Below are 15,340 nucleotides of genomic sequence, written 5' to 3'. Positions count from 1 at the left end.
TAGATTCCGTCACTCACAGTTGAAGTGTACCTATGATAAAAATTACAGACCTCTACATGCTTTGTCAGTAGGAAAACCTGCAAAATCGGCAGTGTATCAAATACTTGTTCTCCCCACTGTATGTGTGTTTAGTGGGATTGAGACTGTAGGTATGTGTGTTTAGTGGGATTGAGACTGTAGGTATGTGTGTTTAGTGGGATTGAGACTGTAGGGATGTGTGTTAGTGGGATTGAGACTGTAGGTATGTGTGTTAGTGGGATTGAGACTGTAGGTATGTGTGTTAGTGGGATTGAGACTGTAGGTATGTGTGTTTAGTGGGATTGAGACTGTAGGTATGTGTGTTTAGTGGGATTGAGACTGTAGGTATGTGGGATTGAGACTGTAGGTATGTGTGTTTAGTGGGATTGAGACTGTAGGTATGTGGGATTGAGACTGTAGGTATGTGTGTTAGTGGGATTGAGACTGTAGGTATGTGTGTTTAGTGGGATTGAGACTGTAGGTATGTGGGATTGAGACTGTAGGTATGTGTGTTTAGTGGGATTGAGACTGTAGGTATGTGTGTTTAGTGGGATTGAGACTGTAGGTATGTGGGATTGAGACTGTAGGTATGTGTGTTTAGTGGGATTGAGACTGTAGGTATGTGTGTTTAGTGGGATTGAGACTGTAGGTATGTGTGTTAGTGGGATTGAGACTGTAGGTATGTGTGTTTAGTGGGATTGAGACTGTAGGTATGTGGGATTGAGACTGTAGGTATGTGTGTTTAGTGGGATTGAGACTGTAGGTATGTGTGTTTAGTGGGATTGAGACTGTAGGTATGTGTGTTTAGTGGGATTGAGACTGTAGGTATGTGTGTTAGTGGGATTGAGACTGTAGGTATGTGTGTTTAGTGGGATTGAGACTGTAGGTATGTGTGTTTAGTGGGATTGAGACTGTAGGTATGTGTGTTTAGTGGGATTGAGACTGTAGGTATGTGTGTTAGTGGGATTGAGACTGTAGGTATGTGTGTTAGTGGGATTGAGACTGTAGGTATGTGTGTTAGTGGGATTGAGACTGTAGGTATGTGTGTTAGTGGGATTGAGACTGTAGGTATGTGTGTTAGTGGGATTGAGACTGTAGGTATGTGGGATTGAGACTATAGGTATGTGTGTTAGTGGGATTGAGACTGTAGGTATGTGTGTTAGTGGGATTGAGACTGTAGGTATGTGTGTTAGTGGGATTGAGACTGTAGGTATGTGTGTTAGTGGGATTGAGACTGTAGGTATGTGTGTTAGTGGGATTGAGACTGTAGGTATGTGTGTTAGTGGGATTGAGACTGTAGGTATGTGTGTTAGTGGGATTGAGACTGTAGGGATGTGGGATTGAGACTGTAGGTATGTGTGTTTAGTGGGATTGAGACTGTAGGTATGTGGGATTGAGACTGTAGGTATGTGTGTTAGTGGGATTGAGACTGTAAGTATGTGTGTTAGTGGGATTGAGACTGTAGGTATGTGTGTTTAATGGGATTGAGACTGTAGGTATGTGTGTTTAGTGGGATTGAGACTGTAGGTATGTGTGTTTAGTGGGATTGAGACTGTAGGTATGTGTGTTAGTGGGATTGAGACTGTAGGTATGTGTGTTAGTGGGATTGAGACTGTAGGTATGTGTGTTAGTGGGATTGAGACTGTAGGTATGTGTGTTTAGTGGGATTGAGACTGTAGGTATGTGTGTTTAGTGGGATTGAGACTGTAGGTATGTGTGTTTAGTGGGATTGAGACTGTAGGTATGTGTGTTAGTGGGATTGAGACTGTAGGTATGTGTGTTTAGTGGGATTGAGACTGTAGGTATGTGTGTTTAGTGGGATTGAGACTGTAGGTATGTGTGTTAGTGGGATTGAGACTGTAGGTATGTGGGATTGAGACTGTAGGTATGTGTGTTAGTGGGATTGAGACTGTAGGTATGTGTGTTAGTGGGATTGAGACTGTAGGTATGTGTGTTAGTGGGATTGAGACTGTAGGTATGTGTGTTAGTGGGATTGAGACTGTAGGTATGTGTGTTAGTGGGATTGAGACTGTAGGTATGTGTGTTAGTGGGATTGAGACTGTAGGGATGTGGGATTGAGACTGTAGGTATGTGTGTTTAGTGGGATTGAGACTGTAGGTATGTGTGGATTGAGACTGTAGGTATGTGTGTTAGTGGGATTGAGACTGTAAGTATGTGTGTTAGTGGGATTGAGACTGTAGGTATGTGTGTTTAATGGGATTGAGACTGTAGGTATGTGTGTTTAGTGGGATTGAGACTGTAGGTATGTGTGTTTAGTGGGATTGAGACTGTAGGTATGTGTGTTAGTGGGATTGAGACTGTAGGTATGTGTGTTAGTGGGATTGAGACTGTAGGTATGTGTGTTAGTGGGATTGAGACTGTAGGTATGTGTGTTTAGTGGGATTGAGACTGTAGGTATGTGTGTTAGTGGGATTGAGACTGTAGGTATGTGTGTTTAGTGGGATTGAGACTGTAGGTATGTGTGTTTAGTGGGATTGAGACTGTAGGTATGTGTGTTAGTGGGATTGAGACTGTAGGTATGTGTGTTTAGTGGGATTGAGACTGTAGGTATGTGTGTTTAGTGTATAGGTACAGTAGAACAAAGGGCCAGTCCAGTGACCCATCTGAGTGTTGATACCTGTTGTAGGAACTAGCTGAGTCTGGAGAGCTGGAGAACACCTGTCCCAAGGCTGTCACACTGGAGCACAGGTAAAACTCACCTTTACACACACACACAACCAAACACACACACACACACACACACACACACACACCCAAACACACACACACACACACACACACACACACACACACACACACACACACACACACACACACACACACACACACACACACACACACACACACACACACACACACACACACACACACACACACACACACACACAACCAAACACACACACACAACCACACAACCACACACACACACACACACACACAACCAAACACACACGTGGAAGATGCCACATTGTATTGTGCGACTTATGGACTGTCTTTTATAACTTACAGGTTGAAGTCGACCATCAACAGGAGTCCAGTCATGCTGTTCATGAAGGGCAATAAAGAGGTACGTATGGGTCAGTCAATCATAACAGGTCAATAAAGAGGTACGTATGGGTCAGTCAATCATAACAGGTCAATAAAGAGGTACGTATGGGTCAGTCAATCATAACAGGTCATTAAAGAGGTACGTATGGGTCAGTCAATCATAACAGGTCATTAAAGAGGTACGTATGGGTCAGTCAATCATAACAGGTCATTAAAGAGGTAATGATGGTCAGTCAATCATAACAGGTCAATAAAGAGGTACGTATGGGTCAGTCAATCATAACAGGCCAATAAAGAGGTACGTATGGGTCAGTCAATCATAACAGGTCCAAAGTACGTATGGGTCAGTCAATCATAACAGGTCAATAAAGAGGTACGTAGGGTCGGCCAATCATAACAGGGCAATAAAGAGGTACGTATGGGTCAGTCAATCATAACAGGTCATTAAAGAGGTACGTATGGGTCAGTCAATCATAACAGGTCATTAAAGAGGTACGTATGGGTCAGTCAATCATAACAGGGCAATAAAGAGGTACGTATGGGTCAGTCAATCATAACAGGTCAATTAAGCTGTGTGTGTGTGTTTTGCCTGTGTACTTCATTCATGGAGTAGAATAGGACTTGAATATAATTCCAACATAATTGCAGCTAATCGGAAATAAATGCTCTGCATAAACATACATGGACAATAAACGGAGGCTTGTGTTTGGCCTGTATAATACTGTTCTAATAGAACTCCTATACATTACTTCAAGAGGCAACAGTTGGCGTATATAGTAGATGAGGAAAATGTGTCTTGCATACGTTAACAGAATTACAGCTAATCTGAAATCAATGATGTTCTGCACCTCACAGAGCAGAGTGATTCCCCCCCCCGACAGACACACACACACACACACACACACACACACACACACACACTAATGCTTCAGCAGGACCTCCTCCTATCTCTTCATACAGCTATTGATTTATACTGCTCACAGATGAACAGATATCTTCAGAGTAGTTTAAAGCTAGTCCCCTGTGAATCCCCTTCTCTCTCCCTCCCCTTTCACTCACTCGTTCACTTGCAAAAAAAAAACAAGTTTTATATGGATCTTTATTCGCTTTCCCTCCATTTCTTGAAAGACAGTTTTTAAGTGGGTGCTTTGAAACCAATAGGAGTTGGAACTTGCTCAATGAAAGCTTTAGTTTGATGCTATTCATTCTGTAGTGAAGAAGTCCCAATTCCTCCTGCTTCAGAGTAGCACTTAACGGTGACTTATCTTTGAAAGCATTTCTCCTGCTCACTCAGAAAGCACCATTTTTATATTTGCTATTTTCAATAACCGTTGCCTTTTTAAAAGACCAGAAACATTCCTTCCTGTAATTTTGTTCTGCAATAAAATGGTTTGGTGTGGACTCACCTGTTGGAGGATCTGAAATGTTTTAATATGTTTATTATAAAGTGTATGTTCTTTGTTAATCATACCCAGGCCAGGATCTTACGTTTTATATCTAAAGTGTGTTTTTCTTCCTATGTCTATAGCAAGCCAAATGTGGATTCAGTCGGCAGATACTGGAGATCATGAACAGTGCAGGGTAAGATAACACCCCTATATCTTTATCATGATAATGAACAGTGCAGGGTAAGATAACACCCCTATATCTTTATCATGATAATGAACAGTGCAGGGTAAGATAACACCCTATATCTTTATCATGATAATGAACAGTGCAGGGTAAGATAACACCCCTATATCTTTATCATGATAATGAACAGTGCAGGGTAAGATAACACCCCTATATCTTTATCATGATAATGAACAGTGCAGGGTAAGATAACACCCCTATATCTTTATCATGATAATGAACAGTGCAGGGTAAGATAACACCCCTATATCTTTATCATGATAATGAACAGTGCAGGGTAAGATAACACCCCTAGATCTTTATCATGATAATGAACAGTGCAGGGTAAGATAACACCCCTAGATCTTTATCATGATAATGAACAGTGCAGGGTAAGATAACACCCCTAGATCTTTATCATGATAATGAACAGTGCAGGGTAAGATAACACCCCTAGATCTTTATCATGATAATGAACAGTGCAGGGTAAGATAACACCCCTAGATCTTTATCATGATAATGAACAGTGCAGGGTAAGATAACACCCCTAGATCTTTATCATGATAATGAACAGTGCAGGGTAAGATAACACCCCTAGATCTTTATCATGATAATGAACAGTGCAGGGTACGATAACACCCCTATATCTTTATCATGATAATGAACAGTGCAGGGTAAGATACACCCCTATATCTTTATCATGATAATGAACAGTGCAGGGTAAGATAACACCCCTATATCTTTATCATGATAATGAACAGTGCAGGGTAAGATAACACCCCTATATCTTTATCATGATAATGAACAGTGCAGGGTAAGATACACCCCTAGATCTTTATCATGATAATGAACAGTGCAGGGTAAGATTACACCCCTATATCTTTATCATGATAATGAACAGTGCAGGGTAAGATAACACCCCTAGATCTTTATCATGATAATGAACAGTGCAGGGTAAGATAACACCCCTATACCTTTATCATGATAATGAACAGTGCAGGGTAAGATAACACCCCCTATACCTTTATCATGATAATGAACAGTGCAGGGTAAGATAACACCCCCTATATCTTTATCATGATAATGAACAGTGCAGGGTAAGATAACACCCCTATATCTTTATCATGATAATGAACAGTGCAGGGTAAGATAACACCCCTATATCTTTATCATGATAATGAACAGTGCAGGGTAAGATAACACCCTATATCTTTATCATGATAATGAACAGTGCAGGGTAAGATAACACCCCTATATCTTTATCATGATAATGAACAGTGCAGGGTAAGATAACACCCCTATATCTTTATCATGATAATGAACAGTGCAGGGTAAGATAACACCCCTATACCTTTATCATGATAATGAACAGTGCAGGGTAAGATAACACCCCTATATCTTTATCATGATAATGAACAGTGCAGGGTAAGATAACACCCCTATATCTTTATCATGATAATGAATAGTGCAGGGTAAGATAACACCCCTATACCTTTATCATGATAATGAACAGTGCAGGGTAAGATAACACCCCTATATCTTTATCATGATAATGAATAGTGCAGGGTAAGATAACACCCCTATATCTTCATCATGTTGTTACGTTGATTTATTTAGATAATATGTATTTTCATGTTGTTATGTTTTAGTGGTAATTATTCATAGATTCAGATAGATTTCAATCACATGTTAACTCCAGTGGGATATTCCTTAGTGTACAGCATGCAGAGGACTAGAGGTCTAGGAGGAATGAATGGAGACAGAGAAAATGTTGTTTTATAATATGATGCTTTGGTTAATATCATGCCTGTGCTTTGTGTTTGCAGAGTGGAATACAGTACCTTTGATATACTGGAAGACGAGGAGGTAAAACAGCCTCTCTGTATCTGTCTGGGACATGTTGCTTTAGATTCATTTAAGTCAAGGCTTATTTTCTCAGCAGTGAGATTCAAATACGCAGAAAAACAGATCGTATGTTGTAATTTTAGGTGTTTTGATTCTGAACGCCTCTTCCTTGCAACCAAAGTCCCTTGAAGCTTTGAGCCCCCCACAAAACGATGTTGGTGAAACCTAAAGATGTGTAACATTGTTTTGTTGGTGAAACCTAAAGATGTGTAACATTGTTTTGTTGGTGAAACCTAAAGATGTGTAACATTGTTTTGTTCATGTCTCTTCCACTCACCAATCTCCAGGTCAGACAGGGGCTGAAGACATACTCAAACTGGCCAACGTACCCTCAGCTATACGTCAAGGGGGAACTCATTGGCGGGCTGGACATTGTGAAGGTGAGAATGGATTTAGTTTTACACCTTAGGCCAGGGCTACCCAACCCACTTCCTGGAGATCTACCGTCCTGTAGGTTTTCAGTCCAACCCTCTTCCTGGAGATCTCCTGTCCTGTGGGTTTTCAGTCCAACCCTAATTTAACACACCTGATTCTACTTATTAGCAGCTCAACAAGACCTTAACTAGCTGAATCAGATATGCGAAATTAGGGTTGGACTGAACCTACAGGACAGTAGATCTCTAGGAAGAGGGTTGGACTGAACCTACAGGACAGTAGATCTCCAGGAAGAGGGTTGGACTGAAAACCTACAGGACAGTAGATCTCCAGGAAGAGGGTTGGACTGAAAACCTACAGGACAGTAGATCTCCAGGAAGAGGGTTGGACTGAACCTACAGGACAGTAGATCTCCAGGAAGAGGGTTGGGCTGATACAGGACAGTAGATCTCCAGGAAGAGGGTTGGACTGAACCTACAGGACAGTAGATCTCCAGGAAGAGGGTTGGGCTGATACAGGACAGTAGATCTATAGGAAGAGGGTTGGACTGAACCTACAGGACAGTAGATCTCCAGGAAGAGGGTTGGACTGAACCTACAGGACAGTAGATCTCCAGGAAGAGGGTTGGGCTGAACCTACAGGACAGTAGATCTCCAGGAAGAGGGTTGGACTGAAAACCCACAGGACAGTAGATCTCCAGGAAGAGGGTTGGACTGAAAACCTCCAGGACAGTAGATCTCCAGGAAGAGGGTTGGACTGAACCTACAGGACAGTAGATCTCCAGGAAGAGGGTTGGACTGAACCTACAGGACAGTAGATCTCCAGGAAGAGGGTTGGACTGAACCTACAGGACAGTAGATCTCCAGGAAGAGGGTTGGACTGAACCTACAGGACAGTAGATCTCCAGGAAGAGGGTTGGACTGAACCTACAGGACAGTAGATCTCCAGGAAGAGGGTTGGGCTGAACCTACAGGACAGTAGATCTCCAGGAAGAGGGTTGGGCAGCTCTGCCTTAGACCATTATTGCACTTATTACCACCACTTAGGCATATATTTGTCTCCCGAGTGGCGCAGTGGTCTAAGGCACTGCATCGCAGTGCTAGCTGTGCCACTAGAGATCCTGGTTAGAATCCAGGCTCTGTCGTAGCCGGCCGCGACTGGGAGACCCATGGGGCGGCGCACTATTGGCCCAGCGTTGTCCAGGGTAGGGGAGGGAATGGCTGGCAGGGATGTAGCTCAGTTGGTAGAGCACGGCGTTTGCATGGCGGTTGTGGGTTCGATTCCCACGGGGGGCCAGTATGAATTTTTAAAAAAAATAATAATGTATGCACTCACTAACTGTAAGTCGCTCTGGATAAGAGCGTCTGCTAAATGACTAAAATGTAAATGTAAATGTAAATATTCAGCCTGGTCCAGGACTAAAAACCATCCACAAGGGAGATTCTCCATTAAAATAGCTTTTTAGTCCCAAACTAGGCTTAATCTGTGTCCCGGGAAACCGACCCTTATACTATCAACCGGACAGACAGAGACAACAGCAGTACCACAGTCTGTCCACCTGGTGTCACTAAAGCACCGTGTTCTGTTAGCTTACCATGCTTAATGTCCTCACCCCATGTACAGTCAGATAAGCGGCATGGAGGGTTCATCCTCCGTAATAAAAAGCACAGAGGAAAAGATGATCTAATGTAAATACCAAGGTTTCTTAGTGAACTACATTAAACCATGCTAGGGAGGTTACACAGCATGCAGATAATAATGTCCCAAGGGTGTATCTAACAGTAATCCTCTTATTGGTATGCCTACTTATTTCACCAAGAGCCTTGCTTTGTATAAACTAGGCCTCTACTCCGGGGGGGGGGGGGCTTACAGCAGCATATTGCCCAACAGTAGCTAGAGATTAAAGTCAGCTGGAGTTCAGTTCTAATAGATCACCTGTCAATCACTGTTCTTTCAAGGACTGCATTGTGATAACATGAGTTTCACGAGACAGGAGTTCTCTGTGAATCTATTCGTAGTTAGTTTCACGAGACAGGAGTTCTCTGTGAATCTATTCGTAGTTAGTTTCACGAGACAGGAGTTCTCTGTGAATCTATTCATAGTTAGTTTCATGAGACAGGAGTTCTCTGTGAATCGATTCATAGTTATTGTGCATCAATAGAATATTTATTTCTGGATCCTGTTGGAATGGGGCTTACATGACGGACCCAATAGGCTGTTATTTTCTCATGTATCATGATCAGCCGGTACGAAGATCAGACCTGTATTGACACGTGTGTTCTGTGTTTTTTTTTACAGGAGCTTAAAGAGAGCGGAGACCTTCCTTCAGTCCTGAGGGGTGAATGCTAGATGCCGGTAGCACTGTCACTGTGATGGGAATAAAGCTATGGACTACTGCACACTTCCTTACCCTCTATCGTCTTAGAACTTCCTTGACCTCTCACTTAAAAAGCCAACAAGGTCACGGTGAATGCAGTCTGGAGGTACAAGAGATGAAATAAGTCCTATATTATCCTCCCATTGATTTCTTAACATAGCACAGGTGTACACGTATCAAAAGAGATGTGTCCAAGTTAACCCAATTGATCAAAGTGCATTTTGCCACCATCAGTTGCAAATGGAATAAAGTCGTCCATGATGCTGCGTGACTGTTTTTTAATGATTTTTTTCTTCTTTGGAAACTTAGTGCAGAGAGCGCAGCGGTCAGACCACAGAACCTATAGAACGGGCCTCCCCAGTCAAGTCAATGATGACATAATGGGTGGACTGGCAGTCATTCCATAGATCAGTGGTCCCTTCACTTTATCACATGTTGTTATGTTACAGCCTTATTCTAAAATTGATTAAATCGTTTCTTAAATCTGCACACACTACCCCATAATGACAAAGCAAAAACAGGTTTAGACATTTTTCTAAATGTATTACAAAAAATTAAAAACGGATATCTTATTTACATAAGTATTCAGACCCTTTGCTATGAGATTCGAAATTGAGCTCAGGTGCATCTTGTTTCCATTGATCATCCTTTAGCAGTTTATACAACTTGATTGGAGTCCACCTGTGTACATAATTTGGAAAGGCACACACCTATATAAGGTTCCACAGTTGACAGTGCATGTCAGAGCAAAAACCAAGCCATGAGGTTGAAGGAATTGTCCGTAGAGCTCCGAGACAGGATTGTGTCGAGGCACAGATCTGGGGAAGGGTACCAAAACATGTCTGCAGCATTGAAGGTCTCCAAGAACAGTGGCCTCATTCTTGAATGAAAGAAGTTTGGAACCACCAAGACTCTTCCAAACTGAGCAATTGGGGGAGAAGGGCCTTGGTCAAGGAGGTGACCAAGAACCCAATGGTCACTCTGACAGAGCTCCTCAGTGGAGATGGGGGAAACTTCCAGAAGGACAACCATCTCTGCAGCATTTCACCAATCAGGCCTTTATGGTAGAGTGGCCAGACGGAAGCCACTCCTCAGTAAAAGGCACATGACAGCCCGCTTGGAGTTTCCACTTAGGAGAAATGAGTAGACCTGTGCCACCACCGCGACAATCAGATGCTCTTGGGCTATGAGAGAAAACATAGATGAAGAGAGAGCAGCTGGACTAGCAGTGTTCTCTGGGGGGATCCATGTCTCCATCAGGGCCAAAAAGTCTAGGGACTGAAGGGCAGCATAGGCTGAGATTAACTCTGTGTTCTGGAACGCAAATCGGCAGTTCAAAACGCTGCCAGAGACCCGGAATTCCACATGGGTTGTGCGCGCAGGGTCCACTAAATTAGAAGAGGAGCAGCCAAGGGGTGAGGAGCGTCTGTAAAGCCTACAGGGAGAGGAGCAGCCAAGGGGTGGGGAGCGTCTGTAAAGCCTACAGGGAGAGGAGCAGCCAAGGGGTGGGGAGCGTCTGTAAAGCCTACAGGGAGAGGAGCAGCCAAGGGGTGGGGGAGCGTCTGTAAAGCCTACAGGGGGAGGAGCAGCCAAGGGGTGGGGAGCGTCTGTAAAGCCTACAGGGAGAGGAGCAGCCAAGGGGTGGGGAGCGTCTGTAAAGCCTACAGGGAGAGGAGCAGCCAAGGGGTGGGGAGCGTCTGTAAAGCCTACAGGGAGAGGAGCAGCCAAGGGGTGGGGAGCGTCTGTAAAGCCTACAGGGGGAGGAGCAGCCAAGGGGTGGGGAGCGTCTGTAAAGCCTACAGGGGAGGAGCAGCCAAGGGGGGGGGAGCGTCTGTAAAGCCTACAGGGGAGGAGCAGCCAAGGGGTGGGGAGCGTCTGTAAAGCCTACAGGGGGAGGAGCAGCCAAGGGGTGGGGAGCGTCTGTAAAGCCTACAGGGAGAGGAGCAGCCAAGGGGTGGGGAGCGTCTGTAAAGCCTACAGGGAGAGGAGCAGCCAAGGGGTGGGGAGCGTCTGTAAAGCCTACAGGGGGAGGAGTGAACTGGGATGGAAACACATAGTTACCAAAGCTACAAAAGAGCAAAATGAGATCTGAAAAGGTAAGATACTGAAGTGAGAGAGTGGTGTGGAGCCTTCCTCTCTTTCCTTCCTGGAGTAAATTGTCAGAACCGTCTTTGTTTTCGGCAACAGTCTTAGAACCACTGCTTACAGCTGCTGCTGAGAAACTATGGGAGACGAAAAGACCGCACTAGACCACAACACTTATCACTCCTGGAGATATCAGGAGTCCTCAGGCTATAGAATGATTCAGTGTGGATCATTAAGACATTCACACTGATCAGTCTCCCCTGTTAACTCACAGAAGCATTTATTTAACCTTTTATTTCTTTCATCTTTTATTTATTCAACCTTTTATTTATTTAACCGTTATTTATTCAACCATTTATTCATTCAGCAGTTGTTTAACATTTATTTATCAACCTTTTATTTATTCAACCTTTATTTAACCTTTATTTATTTAAGCATGCACAGTCACCTAATACAGCAGGGATGGTGTTGCAGGTAGACATACACTGGCAAGGCAGGGCACTCATTTTATCTAGAGTGAGATCCACTGCCACAGTGTCGGGGTAATGAAGCGTGTGTGTGTGTGTGTGTGTGTGCGTCGGTCGGGAGGTGGTCTGCACACCAGAGTTAATACAAGTAAACAAAGCATTCATATTCATTGACTGTGGTGAGCCAGGCATCCGCGTGCTCACCTCACCTCACCTGACACACACACACACACACACACACACACACACCTGGCTCTGAGCCAGGGGCTTAGTGGTGGTGCCATTAGGGCTGAACAGCCCCCCTCCTCTCCCTCCTCACCCCATCATCTTCCTCACCTTGGAGTACATCTGTCTCTCCTGAGGTAATTCTGGTTTTCCAGTAAATCCACTGTGTCTCTCCTGAGGTAATTCTGGTTCTCCAGTAAATCCACTGTGTCTCTCCTGAGGTAATTCTGGTTCTCCAGTAAATCCACTGTGTCTCTCCTGAGGTAATTCTGGTTCTCCAGTAAATCCACTGTGTCTCTCCTGAGGTAATTCTGGTTCTCCAGTAAATCCACTGTGTCTCTCCTGAGGTAATTCTGGTTCTCCAGTAAATCCACTGTGTCTCTCCTGAGGTAATTCTGGTTCTCCAGTAAATCCACTGTGTCTCTCCTGAGGTAATTCTGGTTCTCCAGTAAATCCACTGTGTCTCTCCTGAGGTAATTCTGGTTCTCCAGTAAATCCACTGTGTCTCTCCTGAGGTAATTCTGGTTCTCCAGTAAATCCACTGTGTCTCTCCTGAGGTAATTCTGGTTCTCCAGTAAATCCACTGTCTCTCCTGAGGTAATTCTGGTTCTCCAGTAAATCCACTGTGTCTCTCCTGAGGTAATTCTGGTTCTCCAGTAAATCCACTGTGTCTCTCCTGAGGTAATTCTGGTTCTCCAGTAAATCCACTGTCTCTCCTGAGGTAATTCTGGTTCTCCAGTAAATCCACTGTGTCTCTCCTGAGGTAATTCTGGTTCTCCAGTAAATCCACTGTCTCTCCTGAGGTAATTCTGGTTCTCCAGTAAATCCGCTGTGCGTGTGACTGACTGACTGAGGCCCTGTGCTACCCCCCCTCCGCCTCTCCTCCCCTCCTCTCTTTCCCTCTTCTACCTCTCCTCACATCCCATGGCATTTTCTCAGCACACAGCTCTCTCTCTCGCCCTCTCTCTCCTAAACACACACTCCACACTACAGTGCTCAGGAGGACTGTCTCCTTTCCACCAATTCACTCTGATTGCCAAGTTGTTATTCCAGTCAGTGAGAAATCATGACTCCTGCCTGTTAGTGATGGCTGACAGAGAGAGAGAGATGCTGTTAATGTTAATGGGTGTTTATAATGGGGTTAGATGCAGATGGAAACACCAATGTGTAATTCCCTAGATCAACCACAGGGAGGAGCACTCATTTAGTCTGTCCAATAACCCAACAACATGTAGAGACTGGGCCTGATGCTATTTCGGGGGAAATATTGTAATGCAGATCTGTTTCCGCTATGTATCCCATCTTTTGTATGCATTTTTCATTGTTTGTTTAGATTGTTTTTGGGAAGGAATCTTGGGACAGAATGGTGGAATTTCTACTTGTTGTAAATCCTAAATTGCGGTGTACACCCATGATTAAATAATGACAAGTCATAAAGATGTCATGAGCTCAAATGGCTTCCTAGACAGGAAGTAACATTTGGGAGATCAGAGACGATTCGTGTCACTACAGTGTGTGTGTGTGTGTGTGTGTATAGCTTCCAAAGTAAATATCCCATCCTTTTAGTCTACTGTTGCCTAAGTGCTTCTCATTACCAGTTGGGATACAACTATTCAGGCATACGCTTATTACATTTAGAAGTTAAACCAAAATGCAAAATGTGTTCAAGGGTCAAGACTTTAGAATAGATAAAGCTCTAACTCTGTCTGCAGATGGTGCTATAAATATTCATCTGTCTGTTTCCTCAGAGCTGGCGATGATGCCGGGGGGGTGTCAATATATTCAGACTCCCTCCAGCGTTTTTTTATCTATAATCCCAAATAGTGAGATGAGCTCTCGAGACCACTGCAAATTTGATCACCCTCTTTGACTTGAGGGATATTGGTTTATGAAGATGCATTGCATATGATTACATGAACAAATGTTTTAGTTGAATATTTAGCAATTTGACCATGATACATTTCAAGACATAGATCTAGCCATAGAAATATATATATATTTTTTTTATTTAACCTTTATTTTATCAGGTAGTCATACTGAGACCAAGGTCTCTTTTACAGATGAGCCCTGAATTACAGAAATTACAGAAAATACACACATCAATATAAATTCAAAATGCAAGCAGAAAGAACAACATGGTCATAAAAAAACAAACACATTCATCAGTAATAAGGTCCTCCATCAGCTTTCTGAATTGCCCTAGAGACACCAAAATATCAAATGTAAAAACATTTTGAAGATTGTTCCACAAATAAGGTGCTAGAAAACTAAAAGCTGATTTACCTAACTCGGTTAAAGACCAAAGGAGTTTCCAGAGTCTGATAACTCGTATGTCTAAAGTTTAGTAAATACAGTGTATTCGGAAAGTATTCAGACCCCTTGACTTTTTCCACATTTTGTTACGTTACAGCCTTATTCTGAAACTGATTAAATTAATTTTGTTCCTCATCAATCTACACCCAATACCCCATAATGACAAAGCGAAAACAGGTTTTTAGACATTTTTGCAAATGAATAACAAAATAAAAAAACAGAAATACCTAATTTACAGAAGTATTCGGACCCTTTGCTATGAGACTCGAAATTGAGCTCAGGTGAATCCTGTTTCCATTGATCATCCTTGAGATGTTTCTACAACTTGATTGGAGTCCACCTGTGGTAAATTCAATTGATTGGACATGATTTGGAAAGGCACAAACCTGTCTATAAGGTCCCACAGTTGACAGTGCATGTCAGAGCAAAAACCAAGCCGTGAGGTCGAAGGAATTGTCCGTAGAGCTCCGAGACAGGATTGTGTCGAGGCACAGATCTGGGGAAGGGTACCAAAACATTTCTGCAGCATTGAAGGTCCCCAAGAACACAGTGGACTCCATCATTCTTAAATGGAAGAAGTTTGGAACCACCAAGACTCTTCCTAGAGCTGGCCGCCCGGCCAAACTGAGCAATCGGGGGAGAAGAGCCTTGGTCAGGGAGATGACCAAGAACCCGATGGTTACTCTGACAGAGCTCCAGAGTTCCTCTGTGGTGATGGAGAACCTTCCAGAAGGACAACCATCTCTGCAGCACTCCACCAATCAGGCCTTTATGGTAGAGTGGCCAGAAGGAAGCCACTCCTCAGTAAAAGGCACATAAGAGCCCGCTTGAAGTTTGCCAAAAGGCACCTAAAGGACTCTCAGACCATGAGAAACAACATTCACTGGTCTGATGA

General features: G+C 43.4%; 1 protein-coding gene and 1 long non-coding RNA gene across 3 annotated transcripts in view; both read left to right on the top strand.

Moving 5' to 3' along the window:
- The window catches only part of glrx3 (glutaredoxin 3), a 40,946-nt gene extending 31,325 nt beyond the window's left edge, over positions 1-9,621 (top strand). For both annotated transcript variants that reach the window (XM_041893315.2, XM_041893322.2), the window contains 6 exons: positions 2,666-2,727; positions 3,049-3,106; positions 4,616-4,668; positions 6,525-6,564; positions 6,891-6,983; positions 9,277-9,621. In XM_041893315.2, coding sequence (XP_041749249.1) covers positions 2,666-2,727; positions 3,049-3,106; positions 4,616-4,668; positions 6,525-6,564; positions 6,891-6,983; positions 9,277-9,327 — 357 coding nt within the window. In that variant the 3' untranslated portion in view covers positions 9,328-9,621. The remainder of the gene's footprint in view (positions 1-2,665; positions 2,728-3,048; positions 3,107-4,615; positions 4,669-6,524; positions 6,565-6,890; positions 6,984-9,276) is intronic.
- Positions 3,113-4,608, top strand: LOC123483459. The gene is made up of 3 exons (XR_006658255.1): positions 3,113-3,294; positions 3,334-3,413; positions 3,528-4,608. It is a non-coding gene; the product is annotated as an uncharacterized LOC123483459 (long non-coding RNA).
- Positions 9,622-15,340: the final 5,719 nt, after the last annotated feature.

This window comes from Coregonus clupeaformis, unplaced genomic scaffold (genome assembly GCF_020615455.1).
Source record: "Coregonus clupeaformis isolate EN_2021a unplaced genomic scaffold, ASM2061545v1 scaf0118, whole genome shotgun sequence".
Classification (NCBI taxonomy): Eukaryota; Metazoa; Chordata; class Actinopteri; order Salmoniformes; family Salmonidae; genus Coregonus; species Coregonus clupeaformis.
The sequence above is the reverse complement of the archived record's forward strand: the minus strand, read 5'-3'. Positions and strand labels throughout refer to the sequence as shown.